General features: G+C 37.3%; 1 protein-coding gene across 3 annotated transcripts in view; it reads left to right on the top strand.

Annotated features, from left to right (window-relative positions):
- The window catches only part of RBBP8 (RB binding protein 8, endonuclease), a 41,370-nt gene that overhangs the window by 3,479 nt on the left and 12,816 nt on the right, over nt 1–25,075 (top strand). The window contains exons 1-12 of one of the 3 annotated variants that reach the window (XM_031052823.2): nt 1,020–1,436; nt 4,219–4,443; nt 9,546–9,588; nt 11,752–11,847; nt 13,681–13,793; nt 16,806–16,881; nt 19,286–19,455; nt 20,695–20,796; nt 21,833–21,930; nt 22,539–22,666; nt 23,613–24,498; nt 24,579–24,705. In XM_031052823.2, the coding sequence (XP_030908683.2) occupies nt 4,332–4,443; nt 9,546–9,588; nt 11,752–11,847; nt 13,681–13,793; nt 16,806–16,881; nt 19,286–19,455; nt 20,695–20,796; nt 21,833–21,930; nt 22,539–22,666; nt 23,613–24,498; nt 24,579–24,705 (1,951 nt within the window). In that variant the 5' untranslated portion in view covers nt 1,020–1,436; nt 4,219–4,331. Of the gene's footprint in view, nt 1–1,019; nt 1,437–4,218; nt 4,444–9,545; nt 9,589–11,751; nt 11,848–12,753; nt 12,816–13,680; nt 13,794–16,805; nt 16,882–19,285; nt 19,456–20,694; nt 20,797–21,832; nt 21,931–22,538; nt 22,667–23,612; nt 24,499–24,578; nt 24,706–25,075 lie in introns of those variants that run through there. The other 2 variants (XM_031052822.2, XM_031052824.2) reach the window with 2 other exon arrangements.

The raw sequence follows: 25,075 nt of genomic DNA, 5'->3' as shown, positions 1-25,075 counted from the left end.
AGTTTCCTAGTACTTTTAATGAGTGAGGGATATATTCAGTAATTGGTGGCCAAGTACGTGATTATGGGATACATAAAATCAAATAAATCTGGAAGGGAGATAAAAGTAAAGTTCAATTGCTGGTCTTAATCCATTATCACCTATTGTTGAATAGATAAGAATAACACTGTAGAAGTCAATGGATTTATATTGCTGTAAAATTCAACATCACAGCATATGAGAATAAACTGCTCACACAGTTTATTGGGAAATAAAATGGAAGACATAATTATTTTCCAGAGATCTTCCTATAAATAGAAAAAAAAGGTCCAGTTTATGGTAAAAAATGTTGGCAAAAGTGACTCAAAAGTTCAGCTGCCTTATACCATACCAATTATTTGAGCCTACCAGTTTTCGTACTCACAGAAAACATTAAAATATGCCCTAAGCTGTTCTATACTAAAATGACAAATCCATGGATCCCATTAAGACGGAGGAGAAAGCTCTGCAAATACATCTTCTGTATGTAAACTGCAGAATTCAGTAGACTACAAAACCTGCGGAGAAGGGTATATTTGGCAGCACAGCCTGAATACTACAAAGGCCAGTATATCCCAAAAATCCCGACTCTAAACCTACAAGAACTTATTTCAGGTAGGCTCTCCCTTGTGCAGGTAGCATTTGTTTTATTGAAACTTGCTTTTCCAGTGTTCTGTGCCTGTTGCCATGCTTCACCGTGGCACCTAATAAGGTGCTCGCCCCCTTGGCTTTTTGTGGCTGCTCTCTGTGGAAATTCCAGAGACCAGAACAGAGACAGGCTGAGGAGAGCGCTGGGACAACGCCACAGGACGCGTCAGATGTACGGCACAGCACGACAACGACTGAGGGCAACCGCAGGATCAGCAGACCCTCACAGCCCACTCTCGCGAGAGCAACTCAGAAGCCTCGCGAGAGCTGAGCAGACCCCTCCCACTCCTACCTCAGGGGAAGGGCTCGGCCCCGGCTGTTTTCCCGTTTCCCGCCGTTGCGCGTGGAGCCGCCGGGAGCCAACCAGGTAACGGCGCGCGCGGTCCGTACCGCCGCCGCTGCCGCCTGGTAACGGCCGCTCCCGGGCGAGTTCCGCTGCAGGGCCACGAGCAGGGCTCCCCTTCACCCGGCCCCGAGGGCCGCGGGGCAGGTTGCGGACACTGTCGCTCCTGCCGCCGGCAGCCCCCGGGCTGTGGGGCTGTGGGCCGCGCTAGCCCGTTCGTTCCGTTTTGGAGGCTCCCGCCGGCCTTGGTGCCGCCTGGGAGAAGGGGCGTGTGGGACATGCCCGACCTCTGCTTCGCTGTCCGAGCTCCTGGGTGTGACAGAAGCCTGGCGGGAAGCTGAGGTGCGGGTGCTTGTTCTCGGCTGGAGAGCTGTGGCCCATGCGCTGGTCATGGCAGGATTTCTCAGAGCATCCCGGCGTGTCTTGAGTGAGTTTTCTGTGCAGTGCTTGTGCAAAAGGATAGGAAAGAAAGAAAAGGAAAGGAGGTACAGGAGAGTTAAGTTTGTAGGAGCAGCTGGTGCTCAGGCTTTTTGGTGAAGTCGGGTTCAGGAGGCTTTGTGCTCTCCAGAATAGCAGAGAGGGAATGTGTTCCTATCAGCGAAGTATAAATAAACAGCGTCAGTGCTTTATCGGTGGTAGCTGCCAGTGCTGCTGAAGTTGTGTGTGGGAAGGCAGTCGTTTATGGAGCTGTGTGAAGTGTTATGCCGGAGGGAGTTGGTGGTTGGAAGAACAGGGAAGTGGAAATATTTAAGTTGTCCTGTGAAAGGGTTATCGGGAGGATAGGAGCAAAGCCCCCTTTAAGAGAGCGGCCCTGCTTCCTGCTTCCCGACAGCAGCAGGGTGTTCGGGAGAGGGGCTGGCATTGTGCTTCTCTCCCTCCTTAGAGACCTTCTAGCTCTCCCCCTGCATGCAACTGTCAGCTCAGGTGTTCTGTTTCACCTAAAGACTGGAAAATTGTTCTTAGGACTGGAGACTGAGTTGAGGAGCGGACACCACTGAATGCCTTTTACACCTTTGTGACTACTCAGACTAGTCAAAGGCTCTATGTAAACTTGCGGGGGCCCTCTCTTTGAGGAGGTTGAGCACCTGTTTAAAGCAGTGTAAAACCATTTTGGGATGCTGAAGTAGGTGAAATTTACGAAAATGCAGTGTAAAACCATTTTGGGATGCTGAAGTAGGTGAAATTTACGAAAATGCCCCCCCCCCCCCCTTTTCCCCCTTTTTCTATTCAATTGATGTACTAATCATTTACAGAAGCTCTGAACAACTTCTGTACATTTTTTTTCTTTGTCATCTTTGGAGAAGAAAAAAAAACCAAAACAAAACCACTAAGAACAGCCATGAATAATTCTGGAGTCAGCCTCCCTTTTCTTGACAATGATATGTCTGACATACTGAAATCTAAGACAGTGAGAGCAAGTTTGTTGATTTCACTTCACTGAAAAGAAAAACATGGTCTCCAAGATATCTGTGTTGAAGGCATAAAATAAAAGTTTTTAAGGTATTCCTAACATCACTGGGCAAGTGGTTCCATAGAGAAGAAGCATTGTAACATGATTTAATGTGAGTGCACACAAAGCGGAGCACTTCAGCTGTGAAGATGCAGGCAGATTACTGTTCAGCTTCTGCTTGAGAATTGTAGCCATTGCTAATTTGGAAAGATAATTTTATATTCTATCAAGGACTTAACTCAGTGTAAGTAAGAGACTTGACTTACTTGAAACGAGGTGCTGAAATAGGAGCTGAGTTTTCTATGGACAGAGCGTGTTAAAGCAAATGTGAAGCTACCGAATGATTACAGAATACTATCAGCTCCATTTAAGTATCCTTATACTGTAGAAAATGCACAGTTCAAGTGTTTCTGTGTTGTTGAGAATACACCTTTTTTCTGTTTATTCAATTATATTTATTCCACTTTAAATACAGCCAGACTGAAAGAAAAGCGACTCACTTAAGGCTGTGCACAGAGATACAAGAAAGAAGACTGGACCTAAGGCCTCCATGCTCTATACCAGATCACTGACCACTGAACTAAACATTTTGTCATTGTGAATATAGAGGACCAGTTAAACCAGTAGCTGTACTCAGATATTCTAAGTTGCTTGAAGACTCTCAAGATAGGGAATGCAGCTTCTTGACTAATTGTAGACCTTTTGTCATTGAAACTACAACTCTAACTTGTGCCTCAGAAATTTGAGAGGCAATTGCTCCTTTTATTTATATAGACATTGTGGTTTGCTTCCTTGGGCTGCTGCTTTAGGACAAAATACCTTAAGATTTCTTTTTCTTATTATAATTTATATTACAGAGTAATTACAGACGTAGCTACGTCCAACTGGTAACTAATAACATTGTCTCAGTTCAAAAGTGTTTATTTGAAATTGACCACATCAAAATGAGAATTAGAATGTTTTCTAGGAAAACAGTAAGAAAAACTTGGTTTCACAGGAAACTGAAGGTCAGAGAGATTACTTGAGTATTTCAGTACTGGACACCTAGTGACAATTGAATTGAATCTTCTGTTGGCTCAGATGCAGATCTAAGTACCATGCTTCTCCTGTGCTTTACCCGAGGGCATCATCTGTGCTAAGAAACACTTCAAATAAGAATTGTGTATCAGATTGTTCTGAATTGTGTTGGCAGTCAGGCTTTTAAGACAGAGCTATCTGACCTTGATAGTTCTCCTCAAATATTAATGTTTTGGAGATTTATGAATTTTGAGATTACTCCCTAAATCCTTTTCATCAGGGGGTGGCAATCGTTTCAGGGTAGAATCACAAAGACTTGAAGGGGGTGTGAGCTTTTCTTTGCAGAAGAATGTCATTTTAATCCATGTTTATGTAAAGGATATATATACACAAATGCACCTCTGGTTAAGCTTCTGACAAATGTTTTTGATCACAGCCATGGAAGCATGGGTTACTTTTTGAAATCAGAGTTTCTGTTTAAATGTAGCTTTATATAGGAAAAGAATAAAGACTCCAAGGCACCTTCATTTAATTTTAAGTTTAGAGTTGGTTTGAGGAGGAGTATTATTTTAGTTTATAATTACTTATAGCAGAATTCTTAGCATCTTCCAGATGTTCAGGGTGACTGTCAGTGTGTAAGTACAATTTGACAAGGACAGGCAGTAAACTTTGTATTTAATCCATGGCTGCAAGTTATACTCTGATAAATGCAAAAGTAAGTTTTGTCTATCTGTCTTTACAGGGATACAACTGTCTTCAGAAACAGCTTTATAACTATGTAATTTAAGACTTAAAGTGTGAGAGTGAGCCAGTTCTGCAAATAAGACAACAAAGTTGGGAGCAGAAAAGAGCAAGATGAATGCATCTGGAGGAAGCTGTGGGAGCCCTAGTTCTGCAGAACCTACAGGAGATTTCTTCAAGGAATTATGGTCCAAACTGAAAGAATGTCATGATAAAGAAGTACAAGGTAAATTGTTAATGTTTGGGTTCACAGAGGGCTCTCTCTTACTACAGGGAAACTTTGAACCAAAGTTCTAAATGGATTTTTAATATCTTATGTGGAAAGTTGGACTGGATGATTGCAAACAATTCTTATAGATTTAGCACCTAAACCTGGCTTAATGGGATTAGATTTAAACTATCAACAATTATAAATGATTTGCTAGGTTGTCCTGGGCTCAGGAATGAGCAAGAAGCTGTCTGGTTCTGAGTTACTGGCTGGGCTTAAATCATGACATAGATCAGTGAAGAAAAAGTAACACAATATTACATCTGATCTGAGTTTGCTTGTGAAATATTTAAATGATACTTTAATGAATTATGATTCAAAGTTTCCAAAATCAAGTTATTCAGTGGATTTATTTTTTCTTTTACATTTAGGTTTAGTTACTTCAGATACATTAAAATTGTTTGCATTGTTGATTTCTCCTAACTTACACAAAATACCACTGCAGGTTAATATTACTGAAAATTATTTCTTCAGTTTTTAGTGTTCTAAGTTTTCTCAGCGAAACTTGTGATGGTTGCTTATTTTTTCATTGTATTTTATAACCTGTGATTTCAGTTTTATTATGAATTGACTGTTAATGTCTTTTTATTCTTCAGCAGTGCGAGAAATTAACAATGAAAGATAAATTATACACTGTATGCATGTATTTGTATTGTTTTATAAGTAGCGTTCATAAAATGTTTTGCTCTAAATTCATTGTAAGAAGTTAACATTTTGTTCTGTTAATATTAAGTTACATGATCCATTCTTTTGGATGGAATTAGGACAGTATTTGCCTGAAAATTCCAATGAGAATATCTTTATGCATGAAATAATTTATATTAGGTTGGAATAGAAGCAGGTAAGTTTTGTGAATTTAGAGTTTTAGTCATGCAAGTGGTCCTTTGTAGCTAAACCATTCCACTGGCCTTCTTTTTCCCACCAGCCTCAAAACCATTCCAGGTCTGTCCATTTGGTTCTAGTTATATTATTCTGTCTTAATTTCAAAAGCTGGAAGAGGGGGTGGGGGTGCGAGGTGTTTTATAATATATAGATGTTTCATACTTCCCATTGAAAGTCTTGATTCAACAATTTGCAACATTGGGCCTTGACACTTTGTGTTAGTAACTTAAACCAAAAACCAACCAAACAAAAAGTCTTTCGGTTTGGCAGCTGAAAGGAAAAATGTACCAGATAGTAGAATTTTGCTACATGGAGAAAAAAAAAGTATGTGTGAAGTCTTTAAATACAATTTTATATTGTGTCCCAAAACATATAAAAAAATCTTCTTTATTTATTGCTTTTTTTCTTTTTATTTTTTTTATTTAATTCTTGATGGTTCTTTTTAGAGTGGGTGTGATGTCAACTGCAGATAAATGTGGAAGTACTGACAGAATGGGATCTGGCAATCTATGGCATGTCTGAACAACAAAAACTGAACAGACAAAAAGCTCTAATGTAGAGGGTAATGTTAAGTGACCCCTGTTCTAGTTTCTTGGGATGTGTAGCACGTGATTTTTCAAGTTTTGGTTTTCATTATGCAAGTGAAGATACTCTTTAGAATGCATTCTGGGTGTGGCCATATAATTTTGCCACTAGGCAATCTTTTTCATGCCTAGCCCTTTGTCAGTATGTCCCGCACTATGTTAGGTAAAATTAGGTCTTCCATGATAACATCAAAGGCATGCCTGAAGGATAGTTAATTTTTTCAAAAGGTGGGGATCCTCTTATAGAAAGTGGTACTGGGAGATATTTTAGAAACATCAAACACAGGCTTGCCTGGACATTGCTTGTTTCTGAAGTCTATAAATATGAATTAAAATTGACTCATGAGTTTCCAATCTAAATGTCAGCAAAATTTATTTTAAAGATGGTGGAAGGTGGATTAAGGGAAAGTTAGTTGGAGTACAAGCTTTTTGCATGTACGATGCACAGTGTATGAACATTGTGATGGTGGAATTATAATTATGTATTACAAATCCATGAAAAGTAGGTTTATAACACATGAGCTTGAAATAGTGAAGCATTTTATACAAGTTATTATATTTATAGATCTAGAGAATACTTCAAACTCATAGAGTTTGAAATGGGTTTGATAGAATCTTGATATTACTGTATTGCAGAATGTGTATTTTTCCACTATGTTAACTAAACAAACCCAGCTGTTTATTCTTTTAATATGATTGGTAGGATTTCTAAAGATGTTCGGCATGGTTACTGCCAGTTGGCTTTTCATGAATTCAGAAGTCCTCAGCAACTCAGAAAAGTTGTTATTAAAACTGTATTTACTCTTATTTTCTAGCTGTTGATTGTGTTGGATACTTGCATAGTGCTTACAAATTAGCAAGGTATTTAATAATGATGTTTATAAAGTGACTAATTTCTGTTCAAAGTAATTACATGGATACTTGTTGCATGTGGTTCTTACCAACATGGTTCCTGAGGATGAATTCAAGTCTGAAGTTCTATACTAAAAATAAACGTATTTCAGCATAGAAACATGAGGAGAGTTTTGTGTACAAGAAATGGCTTATTTTTTCCCAGTAATTTCTTTCCCCTGAAAAGCAGAAGTTATCAATTGGGAAAAACCTCTAGACATAGAGGCAGAGAAAATTGAGGAACACAATATTGTTGATAGATTGCTACAGGAAAGGAAATGGCTGGAAGTTCCTCAAAAGTAAATAATTATAGAAAACAGGGCTGGAAGGGATCTTAGGAGGTCATCTAGTCCATCTCTATACCCTTAAGGTAGAATTATGTCTGTGTCATTGCTGACAGAAGCTTGTCCAACTCGTTCTGAGAAAACCTCAGTTGTAAAGACACTGCAGTCTTCCTAGGCACTGTCAGTTTTAAGAAAGTGCATTTAATGCATTTGAAAAACCATCAGAATGGAAATTGTCATAGCTATTAACTGAAATATTACAGGTACATAGTCTAATCAAGTTGCAAGTTTCATAAAAGTGTTGTGCATGTAATTAATCTGCCTAATGATAGCTTGAAAGTCTACATTAATTTAATGCGGACAGTGTGTTATTTACTAAAGCACTTAAAAGCTTTATGTGAAGTAGATTTATATAGTCTGCAGCTTATCTTTTCTGTAGAAATATTGTGTAAAATACAAAATTGAATTGGGATTATACATAGTGTAGTTCCACGTAAGTTTATATGCTCACTAATGTGTTAAATAAGGAAACCTGAAAAAGCTAAGCTCTTTTAATAAGTATGCTTTAAACCTCCCAGTGCTCTGGAAAAGCAAAAAACAGAGATTACACCTGATGTAGAAATTCAATGCGCTTGGTTAAATGTAGCAAGCTGGTTTCCTGCCTTCTCATTGCAGTCATTTGAATTAAGAAAAAAATGCAGCCTTTAAGTAACTAGTTTGGTTCCTCCTGAATTCAGGTGAGAGGGGAGATAGTGTTACCTGTAGCACAGTACTGGGCCTTTTGAGCACTGCCTCTTCAATTTGTGGCTCAGGTTGCCAATGTTACAAGCCTAAATACTTGCTGAACAGACTACCTGTTCATACAGGAGATGCATTGTTGTGCAGCTTCATTCCTTCCAATGGGCGTGGAGCAGCATTAAAGCACACTTTATAGGGGTTATAATTGCAGATGCCTAATTGACTTGATGAATAGCAGCTACTTAAGAAAAATAAACCCTCTTTCTATGCTGATCTGCATGACAGAACACAACATCTCACAGGTGTTGAATACTGAAGAGATAAAAGAAGTCTTGCTATATTTATTATGAACTATTTTGTTGGATTATTTTAAGTAGTCTCTGTGCATTTTATCTCATTGTCTTACTGGCACCTTGTCTGTGGCATGGGTTCACTGAGGCTCTGGCCGGTCTGACTGTTACATGTTAAGTAGCCTGAAGAGTGAACCTTCTCCAGCAAGTAGTTTTTTCCCTTTGAACTGTTCCCAGTTGAGAGAGTGGTTGGAAAAGAAAAATGTCTGTTAGCTGCCTTAACCTACCTTTTCTATAGTAAGGTATAATGTGGGTATGTGTTTTGGTTTAAACTCAAAATTGTCTGAAGTTTTCTTTAACAGTGCCTTTATTTCGTAAGTTTATCCTATTATCCTGAATAAGTAATGCTTACAACTTTTCCATAATTTGAAGAAACTATGGCCTTGTGGAAAAACGGTTACATTACTGTCTTATGTCATACAAAAATTCTACTGTTTGTATTTAAGATGTTATACCATTTGAGTCTGATAATTTATGACCATTTATTTAGAAAAGGAATAGCCAGCTTGTGTGGGGATAGTATCACATACATTTCATATCACTTCATCCCACTTGTTAAGCTGTGCTGTACTTAAAACACCTTTATCTTCATGCCCCTGCACACATATGCATGTGCCCAAAACCATGCAGGCAGATTGACTTGACTGCTGTCTAGCCCCTGGGCTCTCAACTGGCCACTCCTGCCAAGAGCATCAGTTGTATTTGCTAACCTTTCTACTTCCGCATGGAACAGATGTTTATGAGTGTGTGGGCTGTAGTGGGAGAAAGGCCACAGATGAAATATCATTCCTCAGTTCACCCTAAAATGTTCCAAAGCAGCTTTCACTGAGAGGGTCTAGTAGCAAACCTCCAAGAGTACCTTAGCCTTTTGTGTTTTAAAGCCTCCAATCATGCATTTTGTAATGTTTCCTTTATGTGTATACGTTGTAATATATCTTTCAGTTCAGTGGTTGGGTGCTACATTTCAAGTGTAGTGTTACACATTTATGTGTACACAGAACACTTTATGCTACTTATGTAGTCATAGTCAATGAAAATATATTGACAGTGCCTAGTATTCATGTGTGGGTTTTTTACAAAGGTGGTTTTATACCTATTTAAGTGGGAATCTGTATGTTTGTTTAAGAAGTCTCTACTTCCTAGAGATCATAATAGCTGTATGTGTTTTCAAGATCCTGTAGAACATGCTCAAGAAATCCATAATGAACCATTTTCTTTCTTTTGCCGATGACATCGGCAAAAGGAGAGTCAGTTTATTGTTTCGTTATTGTTACTCTTTTTTTTTTAATCAGATTTCTATAACATGTATTCTCTTTTTTTCCACCTTTAAGGCTTACAACTGAAAATATCTAAGTTGAAAAAGGAAAGATGCCTGTAAGTACTCACCCTAATGATCTAATTTATTTAAAAAGCTGTAATTCTTGTAAGATCAATTAAGGTTTTATGGATTATTCCTTCAGATGTACAAAAATGACGAAATTATCTTTTGCTGCTGGTGTTAACCTGGTGTATTGTGAACTGCTTCAGTTTCTGAAATCTAAAATTGATCGGTTAATGTTCTAAATGATGAATATTATCGGTGATGTGACAGAACACATACCAAATGGCTTAATTGTTGTTGGAATCTTTCTACAGTTACCACATTGTTGATACAGTACTGTTACATAGGAGGTCTTGTTCTCCTTGGAGCATCTGAATACCTGAGGTTTAGTATTTCAGACCTGGTAATCAGCTGACAATGAATGCCTTATTTTGTATCTCACTTCAGCAGTGGAGCTAATGACTTGTAAATGCTAGGTCAGAGACTGTTCATTATGCACAGTGCCTTCATTGCCAAAAATGTCTGTCATGTTTAGCAGGTGCACTGATGGGAGTGGGGGATAGGTGGAAGGCATGGAGTATTAGTGTATGTTTATTTATTTATTTATTTATAAATAACTCAGTGCCATAGAATGACTTGAAGGTAGCTTGAGAAAATATTTTTAAATTTGATATTTTCTGCCTTCTGTAAGTTGCATAAACAAAAAAGAGTGGTTTTGTTTTGGTGTTTGTTTTTTTTAAATGCCATAAATATCAGAAAAATACAGTCTGTTTTAGTCAAACTTCAAATTTGGCTGTACTTTGTTAATGAACTAAGGTAGCTTAACTTTAACACTGTCCTCCCCAAGTGAAAGCACAAGTGCTTAGTGGTCCTTGATGCTGTTTGCATGTAATTGTTTTATATGTTGCATATGAAGCTGAAAGGGACAATATTCATCCAGGTGGTAGTATAGAAAAATAAAATATCTTTACTTAAATTTCAGAATTAGTATGTCTGGTTGTACACTGGAGGCTCCCAGCTGTCCCATTCACTTTATGACCCATGATTGTTAATTTATTGTATTAGTGTATATGCCAGTAGTATGAAAATGTGTTTTACTTAGTGTCTTAAAGGGGTAGTGCCAACTTAAAAATATACCTGTGTAAAAGAATTGTATCAGCAAGTTCGTAAATATGTTTTTGTTTCCTGTTGTGTGTGTGCTTAGCTTTTTGTGAGCCAGTTTCGTGGCTTCCTCAAATTATCCATCACAGGCACACTGAAAACAAACAGTTGCTTTCATGGAATATACAAAGGGTTCCATGGTAAAAGGAAGAGCTGCGAATTGATTTTCTGACATTAGTCATTGTAATGTTACAGAGATTCCACTGTTTAACTTATACTGAAAGTTAATTTCCTCACAGAAAAAAGTTGTGTCCTTGTTGCCATACCTTCTTTCTATCTTTAAGTGGTGATCTGATAATTAAAGTGAAGGGTAGCTAAAATTGAGAAGATAATGTTGCTGCTTTTTCCTTGGCTCTTTTGAGGAGGAAATGTTCTTTATTAACTGAATAGTCATGGCTTTTAGAGAAAGTACTTTCTCCAATATCTTCTGTTTCTGAGGTTCTTGGAAAGAAAGTTCTCTCTGTTCATATTACAAGAATCCATGTTCTGTGGACTCTGTGAATTGCCTCTTGAGGAACTAAACCTCTAATGGCTTCTGAGCTTTACAAACCTACTGTGGTTTGCCACACTGCAAGATTCACTCACTGTTAAGGTCAAAACAACCAGATTGTGAAAGCCCCCAGTTAGCTTCCCAACAATTCTACAACACTTGAAAATACAAAAAGTGCTTGGCCTTACATTCCCTGGAATTGTTATTTGAATACTGTTAGCTTTTATGTCTTGAGTGTCATCAACCTAATTTTTGTCCCGAGAAAAATCAAATTTATCAACAGAAGCTCAGATGAGTTAGAAACTAGCTGATGCTTTCCTAACTCAGAACATTTCTAAACTACCATTAGTCAGAAACACTTTCTTAGTTTATCTTCAACTTAGTATTTGTGCTTACAATACATTCCCCAAGAATAAGAAACATGCTAGATAGAATTCTGTATTGAAAAAACTAATATCTGTAATTTAACTATTTATTTTTTTATATCTGTATTCTTAACTATTTATTATTTTATTTAACACATAAAATAACCTTGAACTTTTTTTTTTTCTCTGTTTGATTTTAGGGATGCAGAGAGGCTTGAAGAGTTTTATACGAAGAACCAACAGCTCAGAGAACAGCAAAAAGCACTTCATGACACTATCAAGGTTTTAGAAGACAGGTGAAGTAGGGCCTTTTAGCTTTTGGGTTTGTTGTGGTTTGCTCTTGCGGAGTACCCAGAGCTGCTCTGTAAGTTGGGTCGTTTATTTTTATTTTGTTGTTGTTTTATTTGTCTCTTTATGTTTTGGTGGTGGTTTTGTTGTTTTGGTTTTTCTTTTTAGTAAACCACACCCTTTCCAATACAATCCAAATGCCATGAGATGTAGAACAAAGCACAGAATTCTGTAAACTGTATTGTATAGTTTGAAACTTAGGAAATAACTAGTAATATCACTATGCAATCTTTCAGATATGAGTGGATCTTTTTTTACCAGTTGTCTATTCTACATAATTTAATCGCAGGTTCTGTCTTTTGCCTTCTTTTGGTCTTAGACATTCTGATCACCTTTTGACAGTCTGCCTTTCTCTTTTATGTTCTTGTTTAATCTGGTATAGCAAAGCACAACCAATAGATGTGAAATTACAGTGCATTTTTTTCATCTTTAAAAGTTATACTTGTTTTGGAAAGTGTATGTTGAATTTGCTACTAACAGGCTCTCAGAAGCTTTGTGGGAACAAGAGACCATTACATTGTAAATTATTTTCCCACTTGCCTGTGTTATTTTAAATTTTAGAGCTGTGATACTAAAATTTTGCTTTGAATACTGATTTTCTGTGAAAGGCATTAGGGATAAATTTGTAACTCTGCAGGTAATAAACTTTCACACCACAGAGGCAGAGAGACATTGGCAGAGTGAGTGGATTTTTTCAAATCCCTTAGCAGAAGAAGTACTTGCATTGTGGAAAACAAAAAGAGTATTTGAAGTGGTTTAATACAAGGAGAGATAATAACGTGTTTATTACACAGTCAGATAAGCTAGGATGAAGAGACATTTCAGTATTTTACTCTTTCAACAATGCTAGAATACCCATAAACCAGGATGGCTTTAACTTCCAGTGTTAACTGTGGAATTGGAAATGTGAGTTTTGGTAAGTTTTTGTTTTAATTTTATGTTCTTTATTTATTTTATAATTCATGTGCTAGCAGAAGCAATGCAGAACTCTTCACTAATTGATCTCTTATTTATCAGGCAAAAGAGAATCTGGTTTTCACTTTGGTAATACTGCTAGCTTTTTGATTTGTACCAGAAATACACTTCAGTTATCACCTGGAAAATGAGCACTCATTTCATTGCATGAATGAGTGTATCACGATGGAGTGATCCATAGCAAGTCTTTTTTTGTTAGCAGATATGCTTTAAACAGCTGATCTAAACTATTAGCAGAGGCAATGCCTCACATGGACTTCTGGATCCACTTCTGATCATTGGTGTCTAAAGATAAAGGATTGTATTTGCTTGGTACTTGTTACAGTGTAAACTTACTATTTGTCCTTTTTATTTGATTGTTTAATGACAGAGATATATCTGTCTTAGATGAAGTAGCAATTACATTTACCAAGATAATTTGCTTATGTCTATTTGCTTGAATTATCTTAATAATGAATGATAATTTATATCTTCCAGTATTCTTAGTAGGACATATCACAAGGGCTTTCAGTGGCAAGGTGTAACATGCTCTGCTTTATTAAATAAGGTAATGCATGTTGATTGAGAAGTATGCAGTACCTACAGCCATTTATACAAACATTGGAGCATGTAGTATTGGGTCATTCTGAAATCTCAAAATACTGCAATGTCAACATACAAACCCACAGTACTTAGCAGTGTTCTGCATTGGTGTCAGAAATTTTCTGGTTTTCATTGTTCAAAAGGCCAGGTAAGTGTGGGTATGCTTCATGTATGGCAGTATTTTCTTAACAGAGGGACTCTTTTTCTTTTTAATTTTATTGTAGGTTAAGAGCAGGATTATGTGATCGTTGTGCTGTAACCGAAGAACATATGAGAAAGAAGCAGCAAGAGTTTGAAAATATCCGGCAGCAGAATCTTAAGCTTATCACTGAACTCAGTGAGTTATATCTACGAGTCTCAAGACAAAACAACTATTTTGTAACCTAGTTCTTCGTGAATTCCTGTAATTTGATATAATTTATGTATGATGTAAGCCCAAGAAGTTCATTTGGGGGATACTTAACTCTACAGTCTGAAAATATTCAGCATACCCATTACTAGTCATTTGACCCACTGTCTTAGATTGTTGATACTGAAAGTGAACTGAGGTGGAAAATCTTACAGTGTAAAGTGGCTACTTTAGATAAAATGTGGCTGCTTCTGTTTATTCCTAGGACTAAGGCAGAGCATGAGAGGCCGAGAATTTGGTGGCTTCTATGATGGGGCTACAGAACTTATGGACAAGGGTAGAGCAGTTGATGTCATCTACCTGGCCTTGTGCAAAACATTCAACATTGTCCCACATGACTTCCTTGTCTCTAAATTGGAGAGACATCAGTTTGATAGGTGGACCACTCAGTGGATAAAGATGTGGCTGGATGACAGCATGCAAAGAGTTGTGGTCAATGGTTCAATGTCCAGCTGGAGATTGGTGTCCCTCAGGGTCTGTGTTGGGACCGGTCTTGTTCAACATCTTTGTCGGTGACATGGACAGTGGGATTGAGTGCGCCCTCAGCAGGTTTGCCGATGACACCAAGCTATGTGGTTCGGTTGATATGCTGGAGGGAAGGAATGCCATCCAGAGGGACCTTGACACACTTGTGAGGTGGGCTGATGCCAACCTCATGAAGTTTAACCATGCCAATTGCAAGGTCCTACACCTGGGTCGGAGCAATCCCAGGCACAGCTGCAGGTTGGGCAAAAAAGGAAATTCAGAGCAGTCCTGTGGAGAAGGACTTGGGGGTGTTGGTCGATGAGAAAATGAACATGAGCCGGCTGCAGTGTGCGCTTGCAGCCCAGAAAGCCAACCGTATTCTGGGCTGCATCAAAAGGAGCGTGACCAGCAGGTCAAAGGAGGTGATCCTGCCCCTCTACTCTGCTCTTGTGAGACCTCACCTGGGGTATTGTGTGCAGTTCTGGTGTTCTCAGCATAACAAGGACATGGAACTGTTGGAACAAGTCCAGAGGAGGGCCATGAGGGTGATCAGGGGACTGAGCATGTCCCGTATGAAGATAGGCTGAAAAAGTTGTGTCTGTTCAGCCTGGAGAAGAGAAGGCTGTGTAGAGACCTCATAGCAGTGTTCCTGTATCTAAAGGAGGGCTATAGGGATACTGAGGAGGAACTCTTTATTAGGGACTGTAGCAATAGGACAAGGGGTAACGGGTTAAAACTTAAACAGGGGAAATTTAGATTGGATATAAGGAGGAAGTTCTTTACTGTTAGGGTGGTGAGGCACAGGAATGGGTTGCCCAGAGAAGTTGTGAATGCTCCATCCCTGGCAGTGTTCAAGTCCAAGTTGGACGGAGCCTTGGATGACATGGTTTAGTGTGAGGTGTCCCTGCCCATGGAATTGGGGTTGTAACTAGATGATCTTAAGGTCCTTTTCAACCCTGACTGTTCTATGATTCTATGACTGATTGCAGGTTTTCCTAAGGAAACCCTGACTTCAGAAGTAACTGTTGATCAGAAAGCAGCAAGTTCAAACAAAAGTTACCTGGATCCAGCTAGGATCCTGTAGTTCATCTCGGAGTTTAACTTGGAGTAAAACTCTCTGAGGCCACAGAAGAGTTGCTTTAAACCAGGCATCTTGTAGCCAGCTCATTTTGAAATCAGTAGTTACGTATGGTACAGGAAAAAAATAAACCTGTTTGCTGTAGGTGACATAAAGGCAGGGCACAACAAATCCCTTTATAAAAGGGTTTTGAAAGATTGGGATTGGTTGTATAAAGTGTTAAATAATATAGGGCAGAATTTTAAAATATTAATAGCGTTTTTACCGTTGATTAATTATTTTGTATCATTTAGTTGTCTTGCTTGAGCAAGAACAAGCAGACATTCAGCAAGATCTCAAATATGGGAAATGCCAGACACACAAAGTAGCTTTTCAGTGCTTTATTTAATTGTAAAAATATTAGATTCTTTACTGATATAAAATAATTTTTTTTCAAGGGCTTTTAATGTAGGGTGTTTAAATAAAAATATCCTGAATCCTTGAGTTTAATGATTAACAACAAAGAGAGTACAGCCAATCTTTAATTGAAACACTGAGCCTTGAAAATCAAGGTGAGGCCAGTTAGGTACAAATCTTGATCACTTTCTGATAGAGCAGTAGTCTTCCATGGTTTTGCCTTAAGTTCTATAGACAATTTGTGTTTCCTGCAGCCAGCAAAAAAGGTCAGTCAAGAATGATCCAGAGGTAAAATATATTAAAAAAACCCAAAAAACAAACAAAAAAACACCACCCCAACCAACCAGAAAAACACAAGAGAAGAAAAATAAAAGTGAACCAGAGAAATTGGGAGCTACCTTTATATTAGTTTGAGACAATGTGGAAGAAAGGCTAAAGAGGATGCAGTAAGCTTGATTGAAGTACAGGCTGAATAAATTGGAAATTAAGAAAAGTAAAGTAGAAAAAAAAATCTGGCTCTAGTCTCTCTTAAATTCCAAATCATTTAACTGGTTTTTAAGAAATTGTTTTTTTTTCCTGTTCTCTCCAACTGTCTAGTTGCTTCAGTGGCTAAAACTGAATTCTGAATACTTTCTGCTATGTAGGCTGTCTTCAGCCTAAGGAAGCAGTTTTTCCCATGGAGCTGAGTGAGCAATTAATTAGTCTTTACAACACAGTCTCACTTGTATGTACATAGACAAAGTAATGACGGTGCAGAACTAGTATTATGATCTGGTAATTGTGACACTTTTATGTTTTCCAGCACATTTTACAACCTTTTTAATGACTAGCTTGAAAATTAATTTTGGTAAGCCACAGAGAGGGTGTGTGGTATGATGTTACAGAATTGGTTCTGTTTCCTTAAAGGACCTGACAAAATCAGATGTGATATATACCATGTTAACATGTGTGCATTGATTTTTATTTTTTTTCCCGTTTCTCTTTTTCAATATAAATTACAGTGAATGAAAAAAACAACTTACAGGATGAAAATAAAAAGATAACTGAACAATTCCAGCAGTTACAGAAGGAATTGGAGTAAGTTTTGAAGGTTTTTCATTCATCAGTAGTAATGCCTGGGGATATAAATATCTTAAAAACTTGATTTTTGTTTTTTTATTTTTTAATAGGTTGTGAAAAGATAGTCTGCTGCCTCTACAACAACATAAAACTAACATCTTTGTATTGTGCAGATTTTTTTGCTTTTTTTGTTTAAACTGAGAGAAAGAAATTTATCATAGAAATTCAGTTTGAATTCATGATTGTTTGAGGTCATTTTAGTTACAGTGCATAGCAAAGCCTTATGTCTCATTTTTCTTTTCCTCTTGACTTTTTACCAATTCCTTTCTCCTAGGTCAAGACTTTAGAAAAGCAGATTTGCAGCTAGGCAAAAAAAAATTAGGATCTTATAATAACATTTCGAAATAAACTTATTTTCAAAGGAAAAAGTAAATTTCAAAAGAGAACCATAAAAATAATGAACTACAAATTGAGTGTCAAATTGTAATCTGATATGATAGCAAGAGTATGCCAAATAGTGGTGCAGCTAATGTGCTAATATGGTGCACTGTGCAAGGCAGAGGTAGCATTCCGTTCTTGTATACCTATGGTTTGACATCATTTTACCTGAGTTTTGACAACCTGAACAAGTTGTGTACATGCATGGGAGGAATTGGGACAGTATGTGTGGACTTGATCAAGGCTTTGTCTGCATATCATCTTTAATTGTCTTTATCAGAAAGTTTTGATAGAGGAGTAAAACAGCTTAGAGTTTAGTTCAAAATGACCATGGTCCTATTCCTTTGTATTTCTTGTTTGCACCTTAATAATCCTTTCTTTTTCTTTCTGCATTTGATCTTCTCAGGGTTAACATATTTCATGAACCTATGAGTACTCTTTTTTAATACCAAGCAGTAACAAATTCCTATGTTCTTCCCAATGTATAATTTTATAGAATTCTCTATAAAATGGAGTTCTGTGAAATTTTAGAAGAATTGAATTATCTGGGTCTTTTGTCAGATGAGGATTTCATTATCCATGGGTGGAAACATTAAGTTTCAGATAAATGTTTCCATTATTCAGAAATTATTGCATCTATATGATGTATGTATAAATTTGCAAAGTAACTGAATAAATATATTGGTTTGCTGTTTATTTTGATTTGTTTCTTAAGGTATTGTTCATAGATGATGCTGGGTTTCGGTGCTTCTTTTGTAAATATGCTAGGAGAGAGGAGTTATGAAGGGACACAATAGAATTCATCAAGCCTTCAGAAGAGCAGTGCATCAGTGTTCGTCATTAAGTGTTCAAAGTTAGCCATGGTAAAAAGCCCAATTGCAAAGATGCTCTTTGTCTCTCAAGCCAGGCAGCCTTCTCCAGTTTTCCATTAACTTATTCTATATAAGATCTTGTGGCTTATTTCAGTGCAAGCAGAAATATATTCCTATTTCCTTCTCTTCGCTTAGATCAAAATCTTACATCCTTCTCTTTGTAGTTAGGAAATGGTCTTTCAGCCTAAGTTTTCTCTTGAGAGTCATAAGGAAAAGCGTTACTGCAGAGAGATGACCAAGCAAGCCAAGTTAGATTTTCTTGTGGTTTTGCTTTTATTGCCATTTCTATTTCTTACTACCACCTCAATACAGCAGGTAGCAATGCCCTTATTAAGTACTAAAAATACTTGTATTTAAGTTACAAGAGCTGAAAATAATGCCTTTTTGTTGTTGCTGCCTTGCTATGTCTAGCTAGATCTTTTGGAGGGTAACAGCTTAGTTACTGGTTACACTAACTTTTATATACTGAGTCTGCAAGATGCTGTTAGAACTGACAGCATGACGGAAAATAAACTTCATAACTCATGTTTTACATTACTCACTTTACATGGTTTGTATTGCTTTTTAAACATTTCTCTAAAGACCTTTGTGAGGTAAGAGGTAATAGCCGATGTTCTGGAGGATTGCTCTTGAGTGTAGTGCTGTTCGCTACTATGTAAAATTGAAAAAAAGCTTTTGTATTTAGGACAATTAGTATTCTTGGGTATGCAGGAGCATACATAGGTATACAGGGGGAGAAACACTAGCTCACCCACTTCAGCATTCTTTCATTCAAGTAGCACAAGCTTCTGAAGACAAGCTAGAAATTCTACAGTTCCCAGTTTCTTCCTGGGAAAAAGTCTTCCATAGTGCAGTAGTTAAATGTTAACTTAAAATGTGAAGAGTTAGGGGGTTGTATGCTGTTCTTGGGTGTGATGGGGCGATTGTGAATTTGTTGTTTAATGTATCTAAAGCTTGGGTTCTAGTACTTTTTAAATCTCTGATATTACTGAGATGGCTGTATTTTCTAAATTGGTTCTTACTTGAGTCACATGATTAGCCTGCTCCCAGATATGAAAGCTCTTCATCTTGCTGATTTGGGGTTTTATTTGACCACACAATTTTGTCTCTAGGGAGCAAAAGCAGCGTGAAGTGGAATTAGAAGAAGGCATCATTCCAGATTCTCCAGTTCCAACTTCTTCATTCTCTGTGGTTAATCGTATGAGAAGAAAAAGAGAGAACAAGCACATCCGATACACAGAACATACGCACACAGACTTGGCACTTGCAGAAAGCAACAGTGGTATGAGTAATGTATTTTATATTTCTTAATTAACTTTCGAAATACTTATTTTAAGGGCTACAGAAAAAGATGATGTATAAATTTGATTGCGAAGGTAACATTTTGCCAACTCCTATCTCTCCAGTAAATGCTAACTTGGGTTTGACTGTGTGTATAGCTCTGTCACCACCTAGTGGAGAGTGACATGTTCTCCCACATTCAGCAATTACTCTGCCATTAAAGTAATACTGCTGAAACTGATAGATATCTAGTTCTAGCAGCTACATAACCTTTCTTTTGTTATTATACACTTGCATTTGTTTTGCGTCAAAGTCCAGAAGTATTGTGCACACTTTTCAAAATTTGTCCTATAAAAGCTCTCACAAATATGAGGTATTTTTTTGTGAAAGAAGGGTGCTTGTGCTTGTGTTTTAAAGATCGACAAGAAAGATGATAAATAATTCAGATGCTCTTAATATGTTATCTTGTGGAATTTAAAAAAAAAGTGTTTAAGTAATATATAAATACATCTAAATACGAGTCTGGACTAAAAGCCTCTGTCCAAAAATAAAAACAGCACAACTGTGGGATGAAGGGAGTGGGTTTGTTATTCATGCTTTTCATTTTGCATATGTAACTTCAGTGCTATGAATAGTTTCTCCTTCCTAAGCATACCTACTTCTCTCCATTTTATAGAAAAAAATAAAATTAAAAAATTCGGCTAGTAAATGAAAATGAAGTTAAGTATGTAAGAAATGGTGTAAATACCAATCACAGATAATGGCTGTAGAAAGCTGCTGGTGTCCAGATAGAAAAGACAACATGACACAGAGTTGATCATGATTCAGATCTCAGGTTTTTCGCCTTTTCATTACCTTAGTTGACACATAAAATTATTCCCTTGGATGGTTTACTCTGTAACAGTTTTATTGCCATATTAACAGGACAGATATAGATTGAATACATACTTTTTATGTGGTCAGTACAGAAAGTGATATAATTATTTGTCAGTATTGTTTTATGGCTTACTGGGCTCATGCTTGTGAGAGAAAGAATTAATATGTAATATTTATGAATAATTTGTCATAGTGATACCTCAGAATAAAAACAAACAGATGTGCTTAAGTTACTGGATCTACTGACATATCAAAACCTCATGTTCAGGTGCTTTTAAGATCAGGATCATGATCTGTATCTACATGAAATTATCACAATAAGATACCCAATTTCACCATATGAAAATGTTTCTGCATCTTCTAGAGACTGGAGAAATTCCACTGTATTCCACACAAGTGAACAGTCCCCACAGAGAAGAGATACTTGTGGCAGACACCTGTGATGTAGAACTGTCCCCTATACCAAGTAAGTGTATTAGTAGATTTAGTTTTAGTTCCATACAAAATAAGGCAAAAATGTTGTAAAACTGAGGGTCCATCAATAACTGAGGGTTCATCTCCTTAAAGGAGCTAGAATAAGGATTTTGGGGTTAATCACAAAATTGTTGTTGAAATGCCTATCTTGTAGTGCCTCTGTGTATGCCACTAGACATGTAATCTGGTGGCATAGCATGAGGGGTCAGTCAAGAAATGAAGGGCTCAGTGCAGCTCTTACTGCAGATATGTTAGGTAACTTATCCAATTGTCTTACGTTTGATTTTCCAACTGTACAGGAGATAAAATATTTTAAGAAGTGCACTTACTGTCTGACATGAATATGTAATGTTTAAAAATGCTACTATTTATTTTTCCCTTTTTTGTGAGTTAGTACAAGTCATATGTCCTTGTCCATAAAGAGTTGACAAGAACTTTCTGCATCCTTGATTTCTTTTCCTGTGAAGTGTTTAACTGTAAATGACTGCAAGTATCAGCATTTTAGAAAAATTTGTGCAGGTTGGGTTATGGTGCTTGTACATTCCTCCCATCATAGTACCTTGTCCTGGTTTAACAAACTGTAGTAATGTTAAACCCCTGAAAGAAAGGAAACTCATGTATTTGTTTTCCTCATAAAAACACAAGAATAATAATTATAACTGTCACCCAGGAAATATGCAACACAAGCATTTTACAACAAATATACATTATTGTTCTTCTACATGCTTTTCTTGGACTATTCTTGCCCTGGGAGTTTGAAAAGCAACTTTTACATTGACTTGTCTTTGTATTTTAAGTTTGGGGAGCTGTATACAACTTGGAAACATATTTCTCTGATGAAACAGCAGTCTGCTCTCATTCGAAATTTTTCTTTTGCCCCCCTTCTCAACTTCTGACTTCAGGTTCAGACTATTTACATAATTAGTAGATTTGTGAGCTTTTTAGTTCTGTGTTAGCACCATCTGTGTAAGTAGAATAAGACACTATAATGTCTGTGACTTACTGTGAACTTCTTTCTACTCATAAAGATAAACCAAGGATGGGAGGCTATCCTGTTCCAAAGCCACCTTTTAACTTGGCTGCAGTAGTTGCAGAAACAATTGGACTTGCTGTTCAAGAGGAATCTGTAAGTAGTATTCACAAATGTCTTAACATAATCGGCTTTTTATGCCAGTTGTTTTCAAACCCAGTATTTTTCTCTTTTGCGTTAAAATTTTGCAAAAGTCTTCAGAGTTGCACTAAGCTCACTTTGGTTTGCTTTTGCTTACTTATTACAGAATTGCTCTGTGCTGACCTCTCCAGGGGTTGGGGGGGAGGGTAGGGGTGCAGTTCCTGTTGCATATACAACTTTCAAGTTAATTAAGACTGGACTAAATCCTTTGGTCTGCCCTTTGTATGATAATTGAGTCTAACACACTAAAAAAAGATTATTTGTTATGAGACTGGTGACTCAGGTGAGATTACTTGATTGGTAACTACAGTGAAAATGATAGTATGGAGACTGAGGGGGTTTTGTGTCTGTATTTGATTTTTTTTTAATATAAATTTCTCTTAAGATTTCTGTGAAGTTGGTCAAAATTTCAGTTATCATTTAACTTTTATTTTACAGAGTTTTGATTGGTTCCGTTTGGATGGGTTTTCATGGTGTTTGTGTGCACACCTAACATATTTCTAATTTTTAATTCTAGTAGCTTCTCACACTTCCTTTCTTTGTTTTCCTTCACCACTTGCAAGGAGTCTCAAAGTGTACTGAGTCCTCCCCGCACTAATACTGTTATGAGCCAGGCCCCAGAGAGCATGCAGTGTGAAGACTCAAGAAAACATCCAGTTTCTGAATCAAGAGATGATGACAACAATTTAGGGTGTGTTTCCACTTGGTTCTAATAATATTGTTTTAAGCAGGCTTCTATGAAGTTCTGGTTTTAGTAGAATTTAAAATCTTACAGCAGTTTGCTTTAAAGGTACAGACATGGAAATAAGTATTTTCATATTGTAGAGGCTTCTTTCAAGTAAATAATATTAGAAGCAAAGAACTGATAGAATGCAAAACTTTATAGGGTTTTATTTCATTCTCAGACTGATGAATCAGGCCTTCCATGTACACATTCCCTCACTCACTGACCTCTTGTTATTGTGAGGTGTCTTCTGAGGCCTGTAAGCCTGGGAGTAAGAGGCCTGGAGTGGAGGTAGGAAAACTATTGTGAAACCTTTCTGCTGACTAGATGTCATACTGGTTGACAAGTTGCCTTTCCCACTCTCCTCAGGATGTTGTGGTCTAAACTGAAAACATTTTTAGTCCCTATTTGTCATCTTAAATGTATGTTTTATTGATGACATGTAAAAACCAGCATACCTGAAAGAAGCTTGCATATTTTTCCTTTACTTACAGAAGCTTTGAGAATCTTCTGTCATGGTTACAAGATCCGTACAAGAACCTAGATAGACTGCTGTCGCAACCATTCTCACTTCTTCCCAAGTAACTGCATTGAAAGGGAGCCCTTTGGTAGAAGGGATTCCTAGGCAGGTTTAATTCTGTCCTTGGTTCCCAGTTGAATGTGGAACAACAACATTTCATACCATATTAAAATGAAGGACAGGGTCTGTGATTTGTTTGCCTTTTACAGCTCTAAGTGCAGCAATACTTCTAGACCAAAAATTTTCCCTTTTCTTTTTCCTTCTGTTTCAGTTAATACTAGCAACTCTGATAGCTTCAAAGCAGATCACTTCTAACTTTTGTGTATCCTGTTTTCTCCTCCCAGCCCCCTGTGTACACCAGAAAAAAATAATTTTATCTTTCATTGTATTCAGTCTTTCAGAACGATCTCAGAACACTCCACCACACGTTGACTGGGATTCTCGAGTAGCTTCTCCTGTTTTTGGAGCTTCTAGTAATGTGAAGAACAACTCAAGTACAACTCATGCTCCCTGTATTTTAGATTCAGGATTGAAGCCTAATCTCAAAAGCAATCTCTTCAACAATCCTTCTAGTTCCAGATCTCATAAAAGTAGATCAAAATCTGAAGATGTTGCTTTTGTTGCACCACTGAATCTTGGAACAGAAATCAACTCTATTATCAGCCAGGTCTCTATGAATAGGCAAATGGTTGTGAAAAAAAATACTAGTGAGGTTGTAACCTGTGTTGGAAACACTTGTGCAGCTAAGAATGAGGTGATCAGGAGTGATTTCCTTATTGTACACCAGAAGCATCTAGAAGGCAGGTGTGCTAAGAGGAAGAAAACTGATGATGAGAATGCAGTTAGCTGTGAAAAAACATCCTTCAACAAAGAGAACTCTGGGCCCTTTCAATCAGATGTTCATCGTATCAATGGGGAGCATACAGTTGATAAGCCCTTGGATCTGTCTGATCGCTTCTCTGGAGTTCGTTGTCAAGAGAAAAAACAAGGAATTGAGGACACCTGTAAAAATAGACTGAAACAGGTGACTCTACATGATATTTTTTCACACCTAGGGAAGCCCATGCCTGAAGGTTCCTCATCCATTCCAAATGCCATCAATGAGAACTGTTCGTTTGGCAGAGATTTACAAGAGGAATCCTATGTACAAGAGGCAATGCTGGGAAAAACATTTCCAGATAAGAAAAAACAGATGCAAATGAAAGAAATAGTTTCTCCCTTCAAAATTGTGCCACTGACAAGTTCTCCAGAGACAGAGGAACTTTTTGACGATGTGAAGGTACGCTTTTCTGACTTTTTTCTTCTTAGAAATATAATATTTAAGTTTCGGGAAATAGTAAGTTTGAAATATGTTGTTAGGTTGCCAGTGGCCATGTACCAAATAGGAAGAAAATAAGGACAGGACATGGAGAGTCTGAACCAGCATCTGTACTGCAACCAAACCCTTGCAGACTATCAAAAAATAAAGCACTGCAAAATGAGCAAGGTAACTTGATGATAATGTTCCTTTTATTGTCCCCCTACCCTCCAACCTGCAGTTGAACAGAATTTTTCATATCTTCTACTTTAATCACTTTCTCTGTGTTTATAACTCAATCTCATTCTATTCAGGACTTCTGAAGATCATCCCCACATTTTCAGTCTACATCTTCCTGGCATTCTTTTGCCACTATACAATAAATGTCTTTTATACGTATTATACATAACAAATACTCTTTTTTATACATATTATACATAATAAAAAATATCATTGGCATTCAGATGTAAACCCAACAAACTGGGAATCTTCTTCATTCTCATTTATTTAGCATTGTTGTGTACTGTGGCATGTGAATGACAGGTACTAAAATAAAATC

The sequence above is a fragment of the Melopsittacus undulatus genome, chromosome 1, assembly GCF_012275295.1.
Source record: "Melopsittacus undulatus isolate bMelUnd1 chromosome 1, bMelUnd1.mat.Z, whole genome shotgun sequence".
NCBI lineage: Eukaryota > Metazoa > Chordata > Aves > Psittaciformes > Psittaculidae > Melopsittacus > Melopsittacus undulatus.
This window is presented reverse-complemented; position numbering and strand designations above follow the sequence as displayed.